The 13589-nt window shown below is 41.3% G+C and overlaps 1 protein-coding gene across 7 annotated transcripts in view; it reads right to left on the bottom strand.

Moving 5' to 3' along the window:
• Positions 1–13589, bottom strand: part of ncapd3 (non-SMC condensin II complex, subunit D3) — a 93741-nt gene that overhangs the window by 48710 nt on the left and 31442 nt on the right. For all 7 annotated transcript variants that reach the window (XM_085967987.1, XM_085967988.1, XM_085967991.1 and 4 more), the window contains 4 exons: positions 9426–9560; positions 6719–6939; positions 6325–6516; positions 5546–5640 (listed from right to left, as the gene is read on the bottom strand). In XM_085967987.1, the coding sequence (XP_085824113.1) occupies positions 5546–5640; positions 6325–6516; positions 6719–6939; positions 9426–9560 (643 nt within the window). The remainder of the gene's footprint in view (positions 1–5545; positions 5641–6324; positions 6517–6718; positions 6940–9425; positions 9561–13589) is intronic.

Below are 13589 nucleotides of genomic sequence, written 5' to 3'. Positions count from 1 at the left end.
ATCTAATTTTACTAAGCTGAGATGTGATTTAGCCAAAGTGGACTGGAGACAGAAACTTGAAGGTAAATCAGTGTCAGAGCAATGGGAGGCATTCAAGGAGATAGTGAAGGTTCAGAGCAAGTATGTTCCCTTAAAGAAAAAGGGTGGGACTAACAAATCTAGAGCTCCCTGGATGTCAAGGGGCAAACAGGGAAGGATAAAGGAAAAAAAGGGAAACTTATGACAGATACTGAGGGCTCAATACTGTAGAAACCCTAGAGGAGTGTAGAAAGTGCAGGGGTGGAATTAAAAAGGAAATCAAAGAGAGGGCATGAACAAATATTGGCAAGTAAAATCAAGGAAAACCCAAAGGTGTTTTATAAATATATTAAGGGCAAGAGGATAACTAAAGTAAGAGTAGGGCCTATTTGGGACCATAAAGGTAATCTGTGTGTGGAGGCAGAAGACATGGGTGTGGTTCTTAATGAATACTTTGCTTGAATAAAGGAGACCATGAAGGTATGAGAGCGGAATTAATTAGAGTGGACTGGGAAAATAGATTAAAGGGTAAGACGGTACATGATCAGTGGTGTACATTTAAGGAGTTATTTCACAACTTCCAAAAAAAATATATTCCACTGAGGAAAAAAGGGTGTAAAAGAAAAGATAGCCATCCGTGGCTAAGTAAAGTAATTAAGGATAGTATCCGACTAAAAACAAGGGCATATAAGGTAGCCAAAATCTAGTGGGAGGATGGAAGATTGGGAAGTCTTTAAAAGACAGCAAAAAATAACTAAAAGATTGATTAAGAAAGGGAAGATAGATTATGAAAGTAAATTAGCAAAAAATATAAAAACAGACAGTAAAAGTTTCTACAGTTATATAAAAAGAAAAAGGGTGGCTAAAGTAAATATTGGTCCCTTAGAGGATGAGACCGGGAAATTAATGGTGGGAAACATGGAGATGGCAAAAACACTGAACAATTATTTTGTATCAGTCTTTACAGTAGAGGACACTAAGAATATCCCAACACTGGACAAACAGGGGGCTCTAGGGGGGGAGGAACTAAATACGATTAAAATCACTAAGGAAGTGGTACTTGGTAAAATAATGGGACTCAAGGCGGATAAATCCCCTGGACCTGATGGCTTGCATCCTAGGGTCTTGAGGGAAGTAGCGGTAGGGATTGTGGATGCATTGGTAATAATTTTCCAAAACTCACTGGACTCAGCAAAGGTCCCGGCAGATTGGAAAACTGCTAATGTAACACCCTTACTTAAAAAGGGTAGTAGGCAGAAGGCTGGAAACTATAGACCTGTTAGCCTAACATCTGTGGTTGGTAAAATGTTAGAGTCCATTATTAAGGAGACAGTAACGGGACATTTGGATAAACATAATTTAATAGGACAAACTCAGCATGGTTTCATGAAGGGGAAGTCATGTTTGACAAATTTGCTGGAGTTTTTTGAGGAAGTAACATACAGGGTGGATAAAGGGGAACCAGTGGACGTAGTGTATTTAGACTTCCAAAAGGCATTTGACAAGGTGCCACACAAAAGATTATTGCTTAAGATAAAAAATCACGGGATTGGGGGTAATATTCTGGCGTGGGTGGAGGATTGGCTCTCTAACAGAAAGCAGAGAGTTGGGATAAATGGTTAGTTCTCAGATTGGCAACCAGTAACTAGTGGTGTTCCGCAGGGGTCAGTGCTGGGTCCCCAACTCTTTACAATCTATATTAACGATTTGGAGGAGGGGACCGAGTGTAACATATCAAAGTTTGCAGATGATACAAAGATGGGACGGAAAGTAGTGAGTGAGGAGGACATAAAAAACCTGCAAAGGGACATAGACAGGCTAAGTAAGTGGGCAGAGATTTGGCAGATGGAATACAATACTGGAAAGTGTGAGGTTATGCACTTTGGCAGGAAAAATCATAGAGCAAGTTATTATCTTAATGGCAAGAAACTGGAAAGTACTGTAGTACAAAGGGATCTGGGGGTCCTGGTGCACGAAACTCAAAAAGTTAGTATGCAGGTGCAGCAAGTGATCAAGAAGGCCAATGGAATGTTGGCTTTTATTGCTAGGGGGATGGAATATAAAAACAGGGAGGTATTGCTGCAGTTGTACAAGGTATTGGTGAGACCGCACCTGGAATACTGCATACAGTTTTGGTGTCCATACTTAAGAAAAGACATACTTGCTCTCGAGTCAGTACAAAGAAGGTTCACTCGGTTAATCCCGGGGATGAGGGGGTGGTCATATGAGGAGAGGTTGAGTAGATTGGGACTCTACTCATTGGAGTTCAGAAGAATGAGAGGCGATCTTATTGAAACATATAAGATTGTGAAGGGGCTTGATCGGGTGGATGCGGTGAGGATGTTCCCAATGATGGGTGAAACTAGAACTAGGGGGCATAATCTTAGAATAAGGGGCTGCTCTTTCAAAACTGAGATGAGGAGAAACTTCTTCACTCAGAGGGTGGTAGGTTTGTGGAATTTGCTGCCCCAGAAAGCTGTGGAAGCTACATCATTAAATAAATTTAAAACAGAAATAGATAGTTTCCTAGAAGTAAAGGGAATGAAGGGTTACGGGGAGCGGGCAGGAAATTGGACACGAGTCTAGGTTCGGAATGGTCATGGCCCTGTGGGTAGTGGAGTGGGCCCAGGGGCCGTGTAGCCTTGTTCTGCACCTACTGTGTTCTAATTCTGTGTTAGATTTCAGGAGATGGTTTTATTCCTGTTCCTGGCTGGGGTGGAGATCGCCTTTACAGAAGGTAAGTACTGTAGAAAATATAGGGACAGAGTGATCTCCTGGAAGAATTTCGATCGCCTAGATGGGTCGGAGAGGAATTTCCCAGATTTTCTTCTCCCAAATTGGCCATTGGGTCTTTATCTGGTTTTTCGCCTCTCCCGGGAGATCACATGGGTTCGGGTGGATGCAGAGTGATAGAAGATTTGAGGTTAGGATCAGATCAGCCATGATCTTATTGAATGGTGGAGCAGGCTCGAGGGGCCGATTGGCCTACTCCTGCTCCTATTTCTTATGTTCTTATGTTTGCGTCTGTTTTCTCAAAAAAGTGGGGCGATGCAGAAATTGCAATCAGGGAGGAAGAGTGTGAAATATTAGATGAGATAAACATAGTGAGAGAGGAAGTATTAAGGAGTTTAGCATCTTTGAAAGTGGATAAATCCCCAGGCCCGGATGAAATGTATCCCAGACTGTTAAAAGAGAGGAAATAGCAGAGGCTCTGACCATCGTTTTCCAATCCTCTCTGGCTACAGGTGTGGTGCCAGAGGACTGCTAATATGGTACAATTGTTTAAAAAGGGAGAAAAGGATAGACCGAGTAATTACAGGCCAGTCAGCCTAACCTCGGTGGCGAGAAAATTATTGGAAAAAATTCTGAGGGACAGAATAAATCTTCATTTAGAAAGACACGGATTAATCAGGAACAGTCAGCATGGATTTGTTAAGGGAAAGTTGTGTCTGGCTAACTTGATTGAATTTTTTGAGGAGGTAACAAGGAGGGTCAATGAGGTAGTGAGTTTGATGTAGTCTACAGTATATGGATTTTAGCAAGGCTTTTGATAAGGTCCCGCATGGCAGACTGGTCACGAAAGTAAAAGCCCATGGGATCCAAGGTAAGGTGGCAAGTTGGATCCAAAATTAGCTCAGAGGCAGGAAACAAAGAGTAATGGTCGAAGGGTGTTTTTGTGACTGGAAGGCTGTTTCCAGTGGGGTTCCGCAGGGCTCAGTGCTGGGTCCTTTGTTTTTTGTGGTATATATCAATGATTTGGACTTGAATTAGGAAGTATGATTAAGAAGTTTGCAGGTGATACAAAAATTGGCCATGTGGTTGATAATGAAGACTGCAGGAAGATATCAATGGACTGGTCTGGTGGGCAGAACAGTGGCAAATGGAATTCAATCTGGAGAAGTGTGAGGTAATGCATTTGGGGAGGGCTAACAAGGCAAGGGAATAAACATTAAATGGAAGGACACGGAGAAGTGCAGAGGATCAGAGGGACCTGGGAGTGCATGTCCACAGAGCCCTGAAGGTAGCAGGACCGGTAGATAAGGTGGTTAAGAAGGCATACGGGATACTTGCCTTTATTAGCCGAGGCATAGAATATAAGAGCAGGGAGGTTATGCTTGAACTGTATAAAACACTAGTTAGGCCACAGCTAGAATACTGCGTACAGTTCTGGTCACTACATTACAGGAAGGATGTGATTGCACTAGAGAGGGTGCAGAGGAGATTTACGAGGATGTTGCCTGGGCTGGGTTATTTTAGCTATGGGGAAAGACTGGGTTTGTTTTCTTTGGAACAGAGGAGGCGGAGAGGAGACCTAATTGAGATGTATAAAATTATGAGGGGCCTAGATAGAGTGGATAGGAAGGACCTATTTCCCTTAGAGGGGTCGATAGCCAGGGGGCATAGATTTAAAGTACAGGAAACTTTGTTATATCCGGCACCGACGGGACCGAGCTGTTGCCGATCTATCAAAACTGCCGGACATACCAGTGTTAATGTTGAAGCATACGGAGGTTTTCATCTCCGTATCTGACAACAAACACTGTTGCTTAGCAACAGCTTCTAAACAGTCGGCCCGTACCTTGGAAGCGTCTCTGTAGCTTAGCAACAGCTTCAGAGAGACTTTCCAGAGCCTGACTGTCGGAAAAAAAAGCCACGAGAAGAAAAAGAACCTAACAAAGCGGCTCCTGATTTCTGCCAGTAGATCGAGGTTTCCGGACATACAACCTCCGGATAAACCAAAGTTTCCTGTAATTGGTAGGTTTAGAGGGGATTTGAGGGTGATGGGGGTCTGGAACTCACTGCCTGAAAGGGTGGTAGAGGCAGAAACCCTCATCACATTTAAAAGGTACTTGGATATGCAATTGAAGTGCCGCAACCTACAAGGATACGAACCAAGTGCTGGAAAGTGGGATTAGGTTGGATAGATCTTTTGTTGGCCGGCACGGACAAGATGGGCCGAATGGCCTCCTTCTGTGCTGTAAATTTCTATGATTCTAACCATTAACCAATCCTCTGTCCGTGCTAATATATTACCCCCAATCCCATGAGCCCTTATCTTGCTTAACAACCTTTTATGTGGCACCTTAATCGAATGTTTCAAGCATTGTTTCCATGATTTTTTAAGATTATGAACAAAAGATCATTTGTGATTTTAAATCTATTTTTAAAAAAACTTTAAAAAAATTATAATAAAATCTAGATCGCATCTGATGTTTCAAATGAAACCTCATAACCTGTCAATCAAGTAGCTGGAGCTCTGTAAAAGCCTATAGAGGTCCAACACACCAAACTTCCTCATCAGCCCTAAAGTGGCCCCATCACTAGCATATTGATCAAGGAAAATTTTGCCTTCGACACCCCTCCACCCCATAGCAGAGTTAGAGACCTGCTGGTACCTGACCATTGAGAGGTCTGCTGAAGATAGAGTACCCCTCCAATCCAATTTCAACATTTGCCCTGAACCCCCACCACCCCATGCATTAGATAATTTTTTTAAAAACCTTCAATATTATTGTACTTCACTCACCTATCAACTTAGTCCTAGTTGCCTCAGACAAATGCTGAGCAATGTGCCCTATGACACTGAGAATGTGCATTGTGCTGTTGTCTATATTCTTTGACCTGCAAATATTAGAGAAAAGAATTTCAGATCAATGAATTGAAACGTTATGCTGCACTATATGTGATTTCTGATACTTAACATGTTGTATCGTGCATATTATTTCACACAATAAGGCGTCCCCCACATTAAAAAAAAACACAAACCGGACCAAGTCACATACTCATCCTAAACATGATCATGAGATCAATGCATGAGCATGGTGTCAATATCTTACGATAGGCCACTATACCTGTGAATTATATACTAGGTTTCGGTCCTAAAGTTGTTCAAAGCTTAAAAAAATATCAAAACAATAGAAATAACAGCACAGAACACTTTTCAAATAGGAATGTTCTCAGGAATAGGAGGAAGAATTATATTAAAAAAAGAAAACTATGCCACCTACTGTGTGCTAAGGGGAGGTACCCACTCAAATGGAAATGTTATTTACTAGCTTCAAGACAACAGTTCTAATCAATAGGTCTGTATGCCTCTGATAAAATGGTAGCACTGTGATTTCAACAATGGTGAATCATGACACCTTCTCGCCTTATTAAAGTGAACTCCTAAAGTAGGTAGTATCTGAGAAGTTTGAGTGACATGAAAGCTTTTGAAAACCAGAACAAAAATAGATCAGTGCATCATAATTTACAACTTATTGTACACATATTGTTCAGCAGGAGTATTTCTTACAAATTACAAACCTGTAAACATCATCCCAGGAGACTATAATCTTCGCATAATCCAACTTCGGGGATGATCCTGCAACTTTTGAAAGCAGCATCCAGGCTGCAGGAGCATGCTCGGTCTCAGTGTGAGAGATAAGGCCCTTTATAAATGTTGAATTGAATTTATTTTGATGGGACCACAAAAGGAAAGCTTTGGTCAGATAACGACTACGGAAGAAGAAAAAAAAAAAATTACATATCTGGTATTTGTAATGCGTTGACAAAAAAATAAATAGATAGATGTCTCAACAGAAAGAGGACATGAAGATCAGTAGCACTCTAAAAAGCTCCAGCATTTCACCAAAAACGTTAATGGAGCAGATATAAAAATTGTGTGTGAAATGTGTAAAACACCCCAATAAGTATTTACCAAAGCTCTTGATTCTCAACCACAAGAAGTGCCAAAATATCCCAGGCCAATCTTTGATATTTGTCTTCATCACTGAACTGTCTGTAGTCCTTGATTTGCTGTATTATCACTTGGTTCAGACACTCCAGTGCTTTTTCCTGTACAGAGTTCTCAGAGTCAATTACAATAGGGACGACTCCATTCACCCAAGCCTTCTGCAGCACAGAGTTCCTGGACTGAGCCTGCAGGAAACATACATGAAAACAATCGGAGCATTAGGGTACAATCCTGAATTAGCTACAGATTTGAAACAAACAGTTTTGAGCCATACATTCAGTACCAAACAAAATAGGTTCAATTAACATTACCAACTTTTTTATGCTATTCGATGCGATTGAGGGTCTCTGCAAATACTACAATTCAAAAGAACACTTTCAACTGCGCAGAGTATCATCTTGGTCTCCAAACAAGTAATTCTATCTAAAACAGAAGTCAAATTTTTTTATGGTACTAAATGTAAACTGAGTGAACATAGTATCACAAGCCCATTCCTCCCAGTTCCCAAATATATAGCACTAGTTAATTAGAAATTTGGCAACATATATTTTTGGAAGATATTCTCCCCCTGCATCATGCCTATTCTCCAGACAGGACACCTGATTACAGCTATTGACCAATGATACTCTGCAAGCAGCCACTAGAAAATATGTCAAGGTAATCTAGAGTCAGCTGTCCAAGTTTCCATTGCTTCCCAAGAGGGAAATAACTGTCACCCCTCAATGGTATGACTGACATCAGAAGTTCATGGTTGCTAAGTAACCACAGGATTCAGTCTGTATTTTACCATACTGTGGTGCTATCTAATAACATGCTTAATTATTCTGATTATTAATGGTACTTAACCACCTTATAAGAAGTGATATTCAAAACATTTCGTAGTTTAACTTTTTTTTTTAAAAAGGGAGAGTTGTGAAATATGCCAATTTTTCAAATTATCTTATTTTTCTCTCTTCAACTTAGGCCTCCCCTTATTAGAAGTGCACTCCATAGCCGAGCACAGAGAAGCAACCAGATCCCACACCTTACCGACTGTGCCCGAGCTGACTGCTTGGAACTGTGACTCAATCGCTGATTTTCTACTAATGAAAAGACTTGCATTGTAGAGCACCTTTCACGACCACCGGACATCCAAAAGCACTTTACAGCCAATGAAGTACTTTTGAAGTGGAATCACTGTTGTACAGGAAACTTTCTGGTATCCGGCACTGACGGGACCGAGCTGGTGCCGTACCATCAAAACTGCCGTAGAAACCAGCGCTAATGTTAAAACATACGGAGCTTTTGAGCTCCGTGTGAATCAACAAACCCTGTTGCAGCTTCAAAACAGTCGGCCGCAGCTTAAAAGCGTCTCTGTAGCTAAGCAACAGTTTCAGCTAGACCTTGCAGAGCCTGACTGGAAAAAAAAAAGCAACGAGAAGTAAAAAAACTTATAGGAAACGGCTCCTGAATTTTGCCGGTAGATAGAGCTTTCCGGACATTTAACCTCCGGTTAAACGAAAGTTTCCTGTAATGTGGGAAACGCGGCAGCTAATTTGTGCACAGTAAGGTCCCACAAACAGCAATGTGATAATGACCAGATAATCTGTTTTTGTGATGTTGATTGAGGGATAAATATTGGCTAGAACATCGAGGATAACTCCCCTGCTCTTCTTCGAAATAGTGCCATGGGATCTTTTACGTCCACCTGAGACCGCAGACAGCCTCGGTTTAACATCTCATCCGAAAGACGGCACTTCCGACAGTGCCGCACTCCCTCAGTACTATGCGTAACTATGCTGTGTGTAAGTTACAGGTCTCCATTCTGCAGCAAGACTGAAAGAAAATCACATACTTGAACCAATGTCTGGTCACTTTACAGTACAATGTGCTGATACCTGCTGGGAGACTGTGTTGTTCTTGTTTTCTTTTTAAATTGCGTATCAAATTACTACTCTTGCGCCAGTAGGGCAGACAGGCATTCTGGACTTCTTGCAGTTTAGATTCAACACAAAAACATCCTGTGTTACTGGCTTTGGCCATTAACATTAATTCACCTCACTTACAAACAGTGATTATAGCACAGGAGGCTATTTGCCCCATCAGGCCTGTCCTCGTGCTAGCTCTTCAAATGGAGTTATCTACTTTATTTCCATTCGTCTGTCCTGTCCCCATTTAATGCATTCAGCTAAATGATCCAAGGTGGCACCCTGTGTCATCAGAACTAAACAAAATTCAAAAAAAAAAATCTACAGATGCACAGATATTGCCCATCAACGAAATACACCCAATACCTTCAAAGCAATGTAAAATGAATCAAATACTTTAAACTGCTTTTCACAAAAGAGGTAATAATGGGGAAACTTCAGTTTAAAGATTAACAGTACACACTACTATTTTTCTACCAAACACTTTTCCATCACAGGCTTTTGCTTGGACTTTGCATGTTATTGTCCCCAAGTATCATAAAGGATGGGAAAGGTGGTGCGCTAATGTAACATGTAATGAAAACATTTGCATGCGTTTCTAATATTTATTGAATATCGGGGCTGGTAAAGCAGACATTTATTTCAATATACATGAAGTTATCTTTTGATATCAGGATTTTATAAAGTCCTCCATGCATTTATTAAAAATATTTGCATTTACACGCGTGTACACATCTAGATTTGAAAATATTAAAAAACCTTACCAACAGAAGATCCGTGATTGACTGCAATGCCTGCTTGCGGACAGACGGGGCAGGATCTCGACAACGATCCTGTAATGTCGACAGATCTTCTTGGGTGCAGAGGATAATATTGTGTTTTAAAATGCTTACAAACACCTGGAACACAAAATAGCTGATTTGCCAGCGTATTCGCACATCAAGAAATGGAAAGCTAACTAAGCACTAATTAGCATTCAGCAACATGTGTCATATATTTTATTTCATCCAAACCTTCTCTGGTCGACAGTTGTTAAACTAAAGGAACAGGGAACTAATGTATTTGGCGTAGAATTCAAGAATGTACACCAATGTATTATACATTAAAACTTGTGATATTGCAGAAGGGTTTTGTTTTTGTCTTAACAGCATTCATCAATCTCTGCCAATTTTCTTTGGAGGGGGAAGCGAGAAAAATACTAAGATGTGTACAAACCCAGTTTTGTATATCAGGCCTGATTTTTTGATGCTCTCCCCATGTGGGTGTGAATCGGAAATTCTGGCTATCAACCTTGCATGCCTGGTGTGTGACGCAGTCAATTGTCCAATGAGCGAAAGAAAAAGCAGGCTGCACTACCTACATGCGCAGCTGCAATTCAGTATTTTAATTGTTTAAAACAGATCTTTGCATTCTGCCCACAGCATGAACCTTGCCTATATAATCTGAGTTCATGGGAGTCCTAGGGCCTGGCCTGCTCAAGCAGGCTTCTTAAAAGGACATGTCTGTTTTGGTTTTTGTTCCTAATAAGTCTCATTTTGAGTTTTGAATTCTATTTTGCTCCATTCATTACAGGAAACTTTGTGCTATCCGGCACCGACGGGACCGAGCTGTTGCCGTCCCATCAAAACTGCCGGACAAACCAGCGCTAATGTTGAAACATACGGAGATTTTGAGCTCCGTATCTGGCAACAAACCGTTGCTTAGCAACAGCTTCTGAACAGTCGGCCGTACCTTGCAAGCATCTCTGTAGCTTAGCAACAGCTTCAGCGAGACCTTGCAGAGCCTGACTGGTGAAAAAAAAGCAACGAAAAGAAAAAAACTAACGAAACGGCTCCTGATTTTTGCCGGTGGCTCGAGCATTCCGGACAGTTAACCTCTGGATAAACCAAAGTTTCCTGTAGTTAGTTTTGCTGGGTATTCAGCCATTTTTATTCTTGCTAATGTCTTCACAGAATCTTGCTGCACTGAAGGCCATTCAGCCCATCACACTTGTGCTAACTCTGGGCTTTTCATAGTCATATTTCCTTGCTTTTTCCCCCCATGTTCTTTCTCAAATATTTATTCATTTCTCCTTTAAAAGCTATTATTGATCCTAGAACATAAGAAATAGGAGCAGGAATAGGCCACTTGGCCCCTCGAGCCTGCTCCGCCATTCAATAAGGTCATGGCTGATCTTGGGCTCAAAGCCACTTCCCAGCCCACTCCCCATAACCCTTCACTCCCTTATCTTGCAAAAATCTGTCTATCTCCACTTTAAATGTATTTAATGACCCAGCCTCCACAGCTCTCTGGGGCAGAGAATTCCACAAATTTACAACCCTCTGAAAGAAGAAGTTCCTCCTCATCTCAGTTCTAAAAGGGCGACCCTTTATTCTGAGACTGTGCCCCCGAGTTCTAGATTTCCCCATGGGAGGAAACATCCTCTCTGCATCTACCCTGTCGAGCCCCCTCAGTATCTTATATGTTTCGATATCACCTCTCATTTTTCTAAATTACAATGAGTATAGGCCCAGCCTGCTCAACCTTTCCTCATAAGTCAAACCCCTCATCTCTGGAATTAACCTAGTGAATCATCTCTGAACTGCCTCCAACGCAAGTATATCCTTCCTTAAGACCAAAACTGTACGCAGTACTCAAGGTGTGGTCTCACCAATACCTTGTACAGTTGTAGCAGGACTTCCCTGCTTTTATACTCCAACCCCCTTGAAATAAAGGCCAACATTCTATTTGCCTTTTTGATTACTTGCTGTACCTGCATGCTAACTTTTTGTGTTTCATACACAAGGACCCCCAAGTCCCTTTGAACTGTAGCATTTTGTAATTCCTCTCCATTTAAATAATAGTTTGCTTTTTTTATTTTTTCCTGCCAAAGTGGATAACCTTGCACTTTCCCACATTATACTCCATCTGCCAAATGTTTGCCCACTCACCTAGCCTGTCTAGATCCTGTTGGATTCTTTGAGTCCTCTGTACAACTTGCTTTCCCACCCATCTTTGTATCATCCACAAACTTGGCTACATTACACTCGATCCCTTAATCCAAGTCATTAATGTAGATTGTAAATAGTTGAGGCCCCAGCACCGATCCTTGTGGCACCCCACTAGTTACCGTTTGCCAACTGGAAAATGACCCATTTATCCAGATTCTCTGTTTTCTGTTAGTTAGCCAATTCTCTATCCATGCTAATATATTACCCCCAACTCCGTGAGCTCTTATCTTATGCAGTAACCTTTTATGTGGCATCTTATCGAATGCCTTCTGAAAATCCAAATACACCACATCCACTGGCTCACCCTTGTCCACCCTGCTTTTTACATCCTCAAAGAACTCCAGCAAATTTGTTAAACATGATTTCCCTTTCCTAAAACCATGCTGACTGTTTGACTGCAGTATGTTTTTCTAAATGCCCTGCTACTGCTTCCTTAATGAAGGACTCCAGCATTTTCCCAATGACAGACGTTAGGCTAACTGGTCTATAGTTCCCTGCTTTCTGTCTCCCTCCTTTCTTAAATAGGGGTGTGACATTAGCGGTTTTCCAATCCACTGGGACCTCTCCAGAGTCCAGGGAATTTTGGTATATTGCAACCAATGCATCCACTATCTCTGCAGCCACTTCTTTTAAGACCCTGGGATGCAGGCCATCTGGTCATGGGGATTTGTCGTCTTTTAGTCCCATTATTTTACCGAGTACTATTTCCCTAGCGATAGTGATTGTCTTTATTTCCCCACTCCCTGTGGCCCCTTGATTATCCATTATTGGGACATTGTTAGAGTCTTCTACAGTGAAGACAGATGCAAAATATTTGTTCAGAGTCTCTGCCATTTCCCCATTATTAATTCCCCAGTCTCATTGTCTAAGGGACCAACGTTTACTTTAGCTACCCTCTTCCTTTTTATATACTTGTAGAAGCTCTTACTATCTGTTTTAATGTTTCTTGCCAGCTTACTCTCATAATTCATCTTCTCTCTATTATTTTTTTAGTCATCCTTTGCTGGTTTTTAAAAATTTCCCTCTGGTCTCCCACCAATCTTGCCAACATTGTATGCCTTCGTTTTCAATTGGATACCATCCTTTACTTCCTTAGTTAGCCACGGATGGTGCTCCCTTCTCTTAAAATCTTTCTTTCTCACTGGAATATATTTTTGTTGAGAGTTATGAAATATCTCCTTAAATGTCCGCCACTGCATTTCAACTGTCTTACTCTTTAATTTGTTTTTCCAGTCCACTTTAGCCAGTTCTGCCCTCATGCCATTATAATTGCCTTTGTTTAAGATCAGGACACTGGTTTGGGATACAACTTTCTCACCCTCCAACTGAATTTGAAATTCAACCATGCTATGATCACTCTTTCCTAGAGGATCCTTTACTATGAGATCATTTATTAATTCTGTCTCATTACACAGTACCAGATCCAAGATAGCCTGCTCCCTGGTTGGTTCCATTACATACTGTTCTAGGAAAACATCCCGGATGCATTCTATAAACTCCTCCTCCAGGCTACCATGGCCAATTTGATTTGTCCAATCAACATGGAGATTAAAATCACCCATGATTATTACCGTACCTTTTTTGCAAGCCTCCATTATTTGTTGATTTATACACTGTCCAACAGTATTGCTACTGTTCGGGGGCCTGTAGACTACGTCCACCAGAGACTTTTTCCCCATATTATTTTTTATCTCCACCCAAACAGATTCTACATCTTGATCTTCTGAGCCAATATCACTTCTCACCACTGCACTGATCCCATCTTTTACCAACAAAGCCACCCCACCTCCTTTTCCTTTCTTTCTATCCTTCCGAATTATCATATACCCTGGAATATTCAGTTCCCAGCCCTGGTCGCCTTGCAACCACGTCTCTGTAATGGCGATCAGATCATACCCATTTGTATCTATTTGTGCCATCAACTCATTTATCTTGTTA

This window comes from Somniosus microcephalus, chromosome 26 (genome assembly GCF_052327205.1).
Source record: "Somniosus microcephalus isolate GS21.2 chromosome 26, FLI_Smic_1.0, whole genome shotgun sequence".
In the NCBI taxonomy this organism is placed as follows: Eukaryota; Metazoa; Chordata; class Chondrichthyes; order Squaliformes; family Somniosidae; genus Somniosus; species Somniosus microcephalus.
This window is presented reverse-complemented; position numbering and strand designations above follow the sequence as displayed.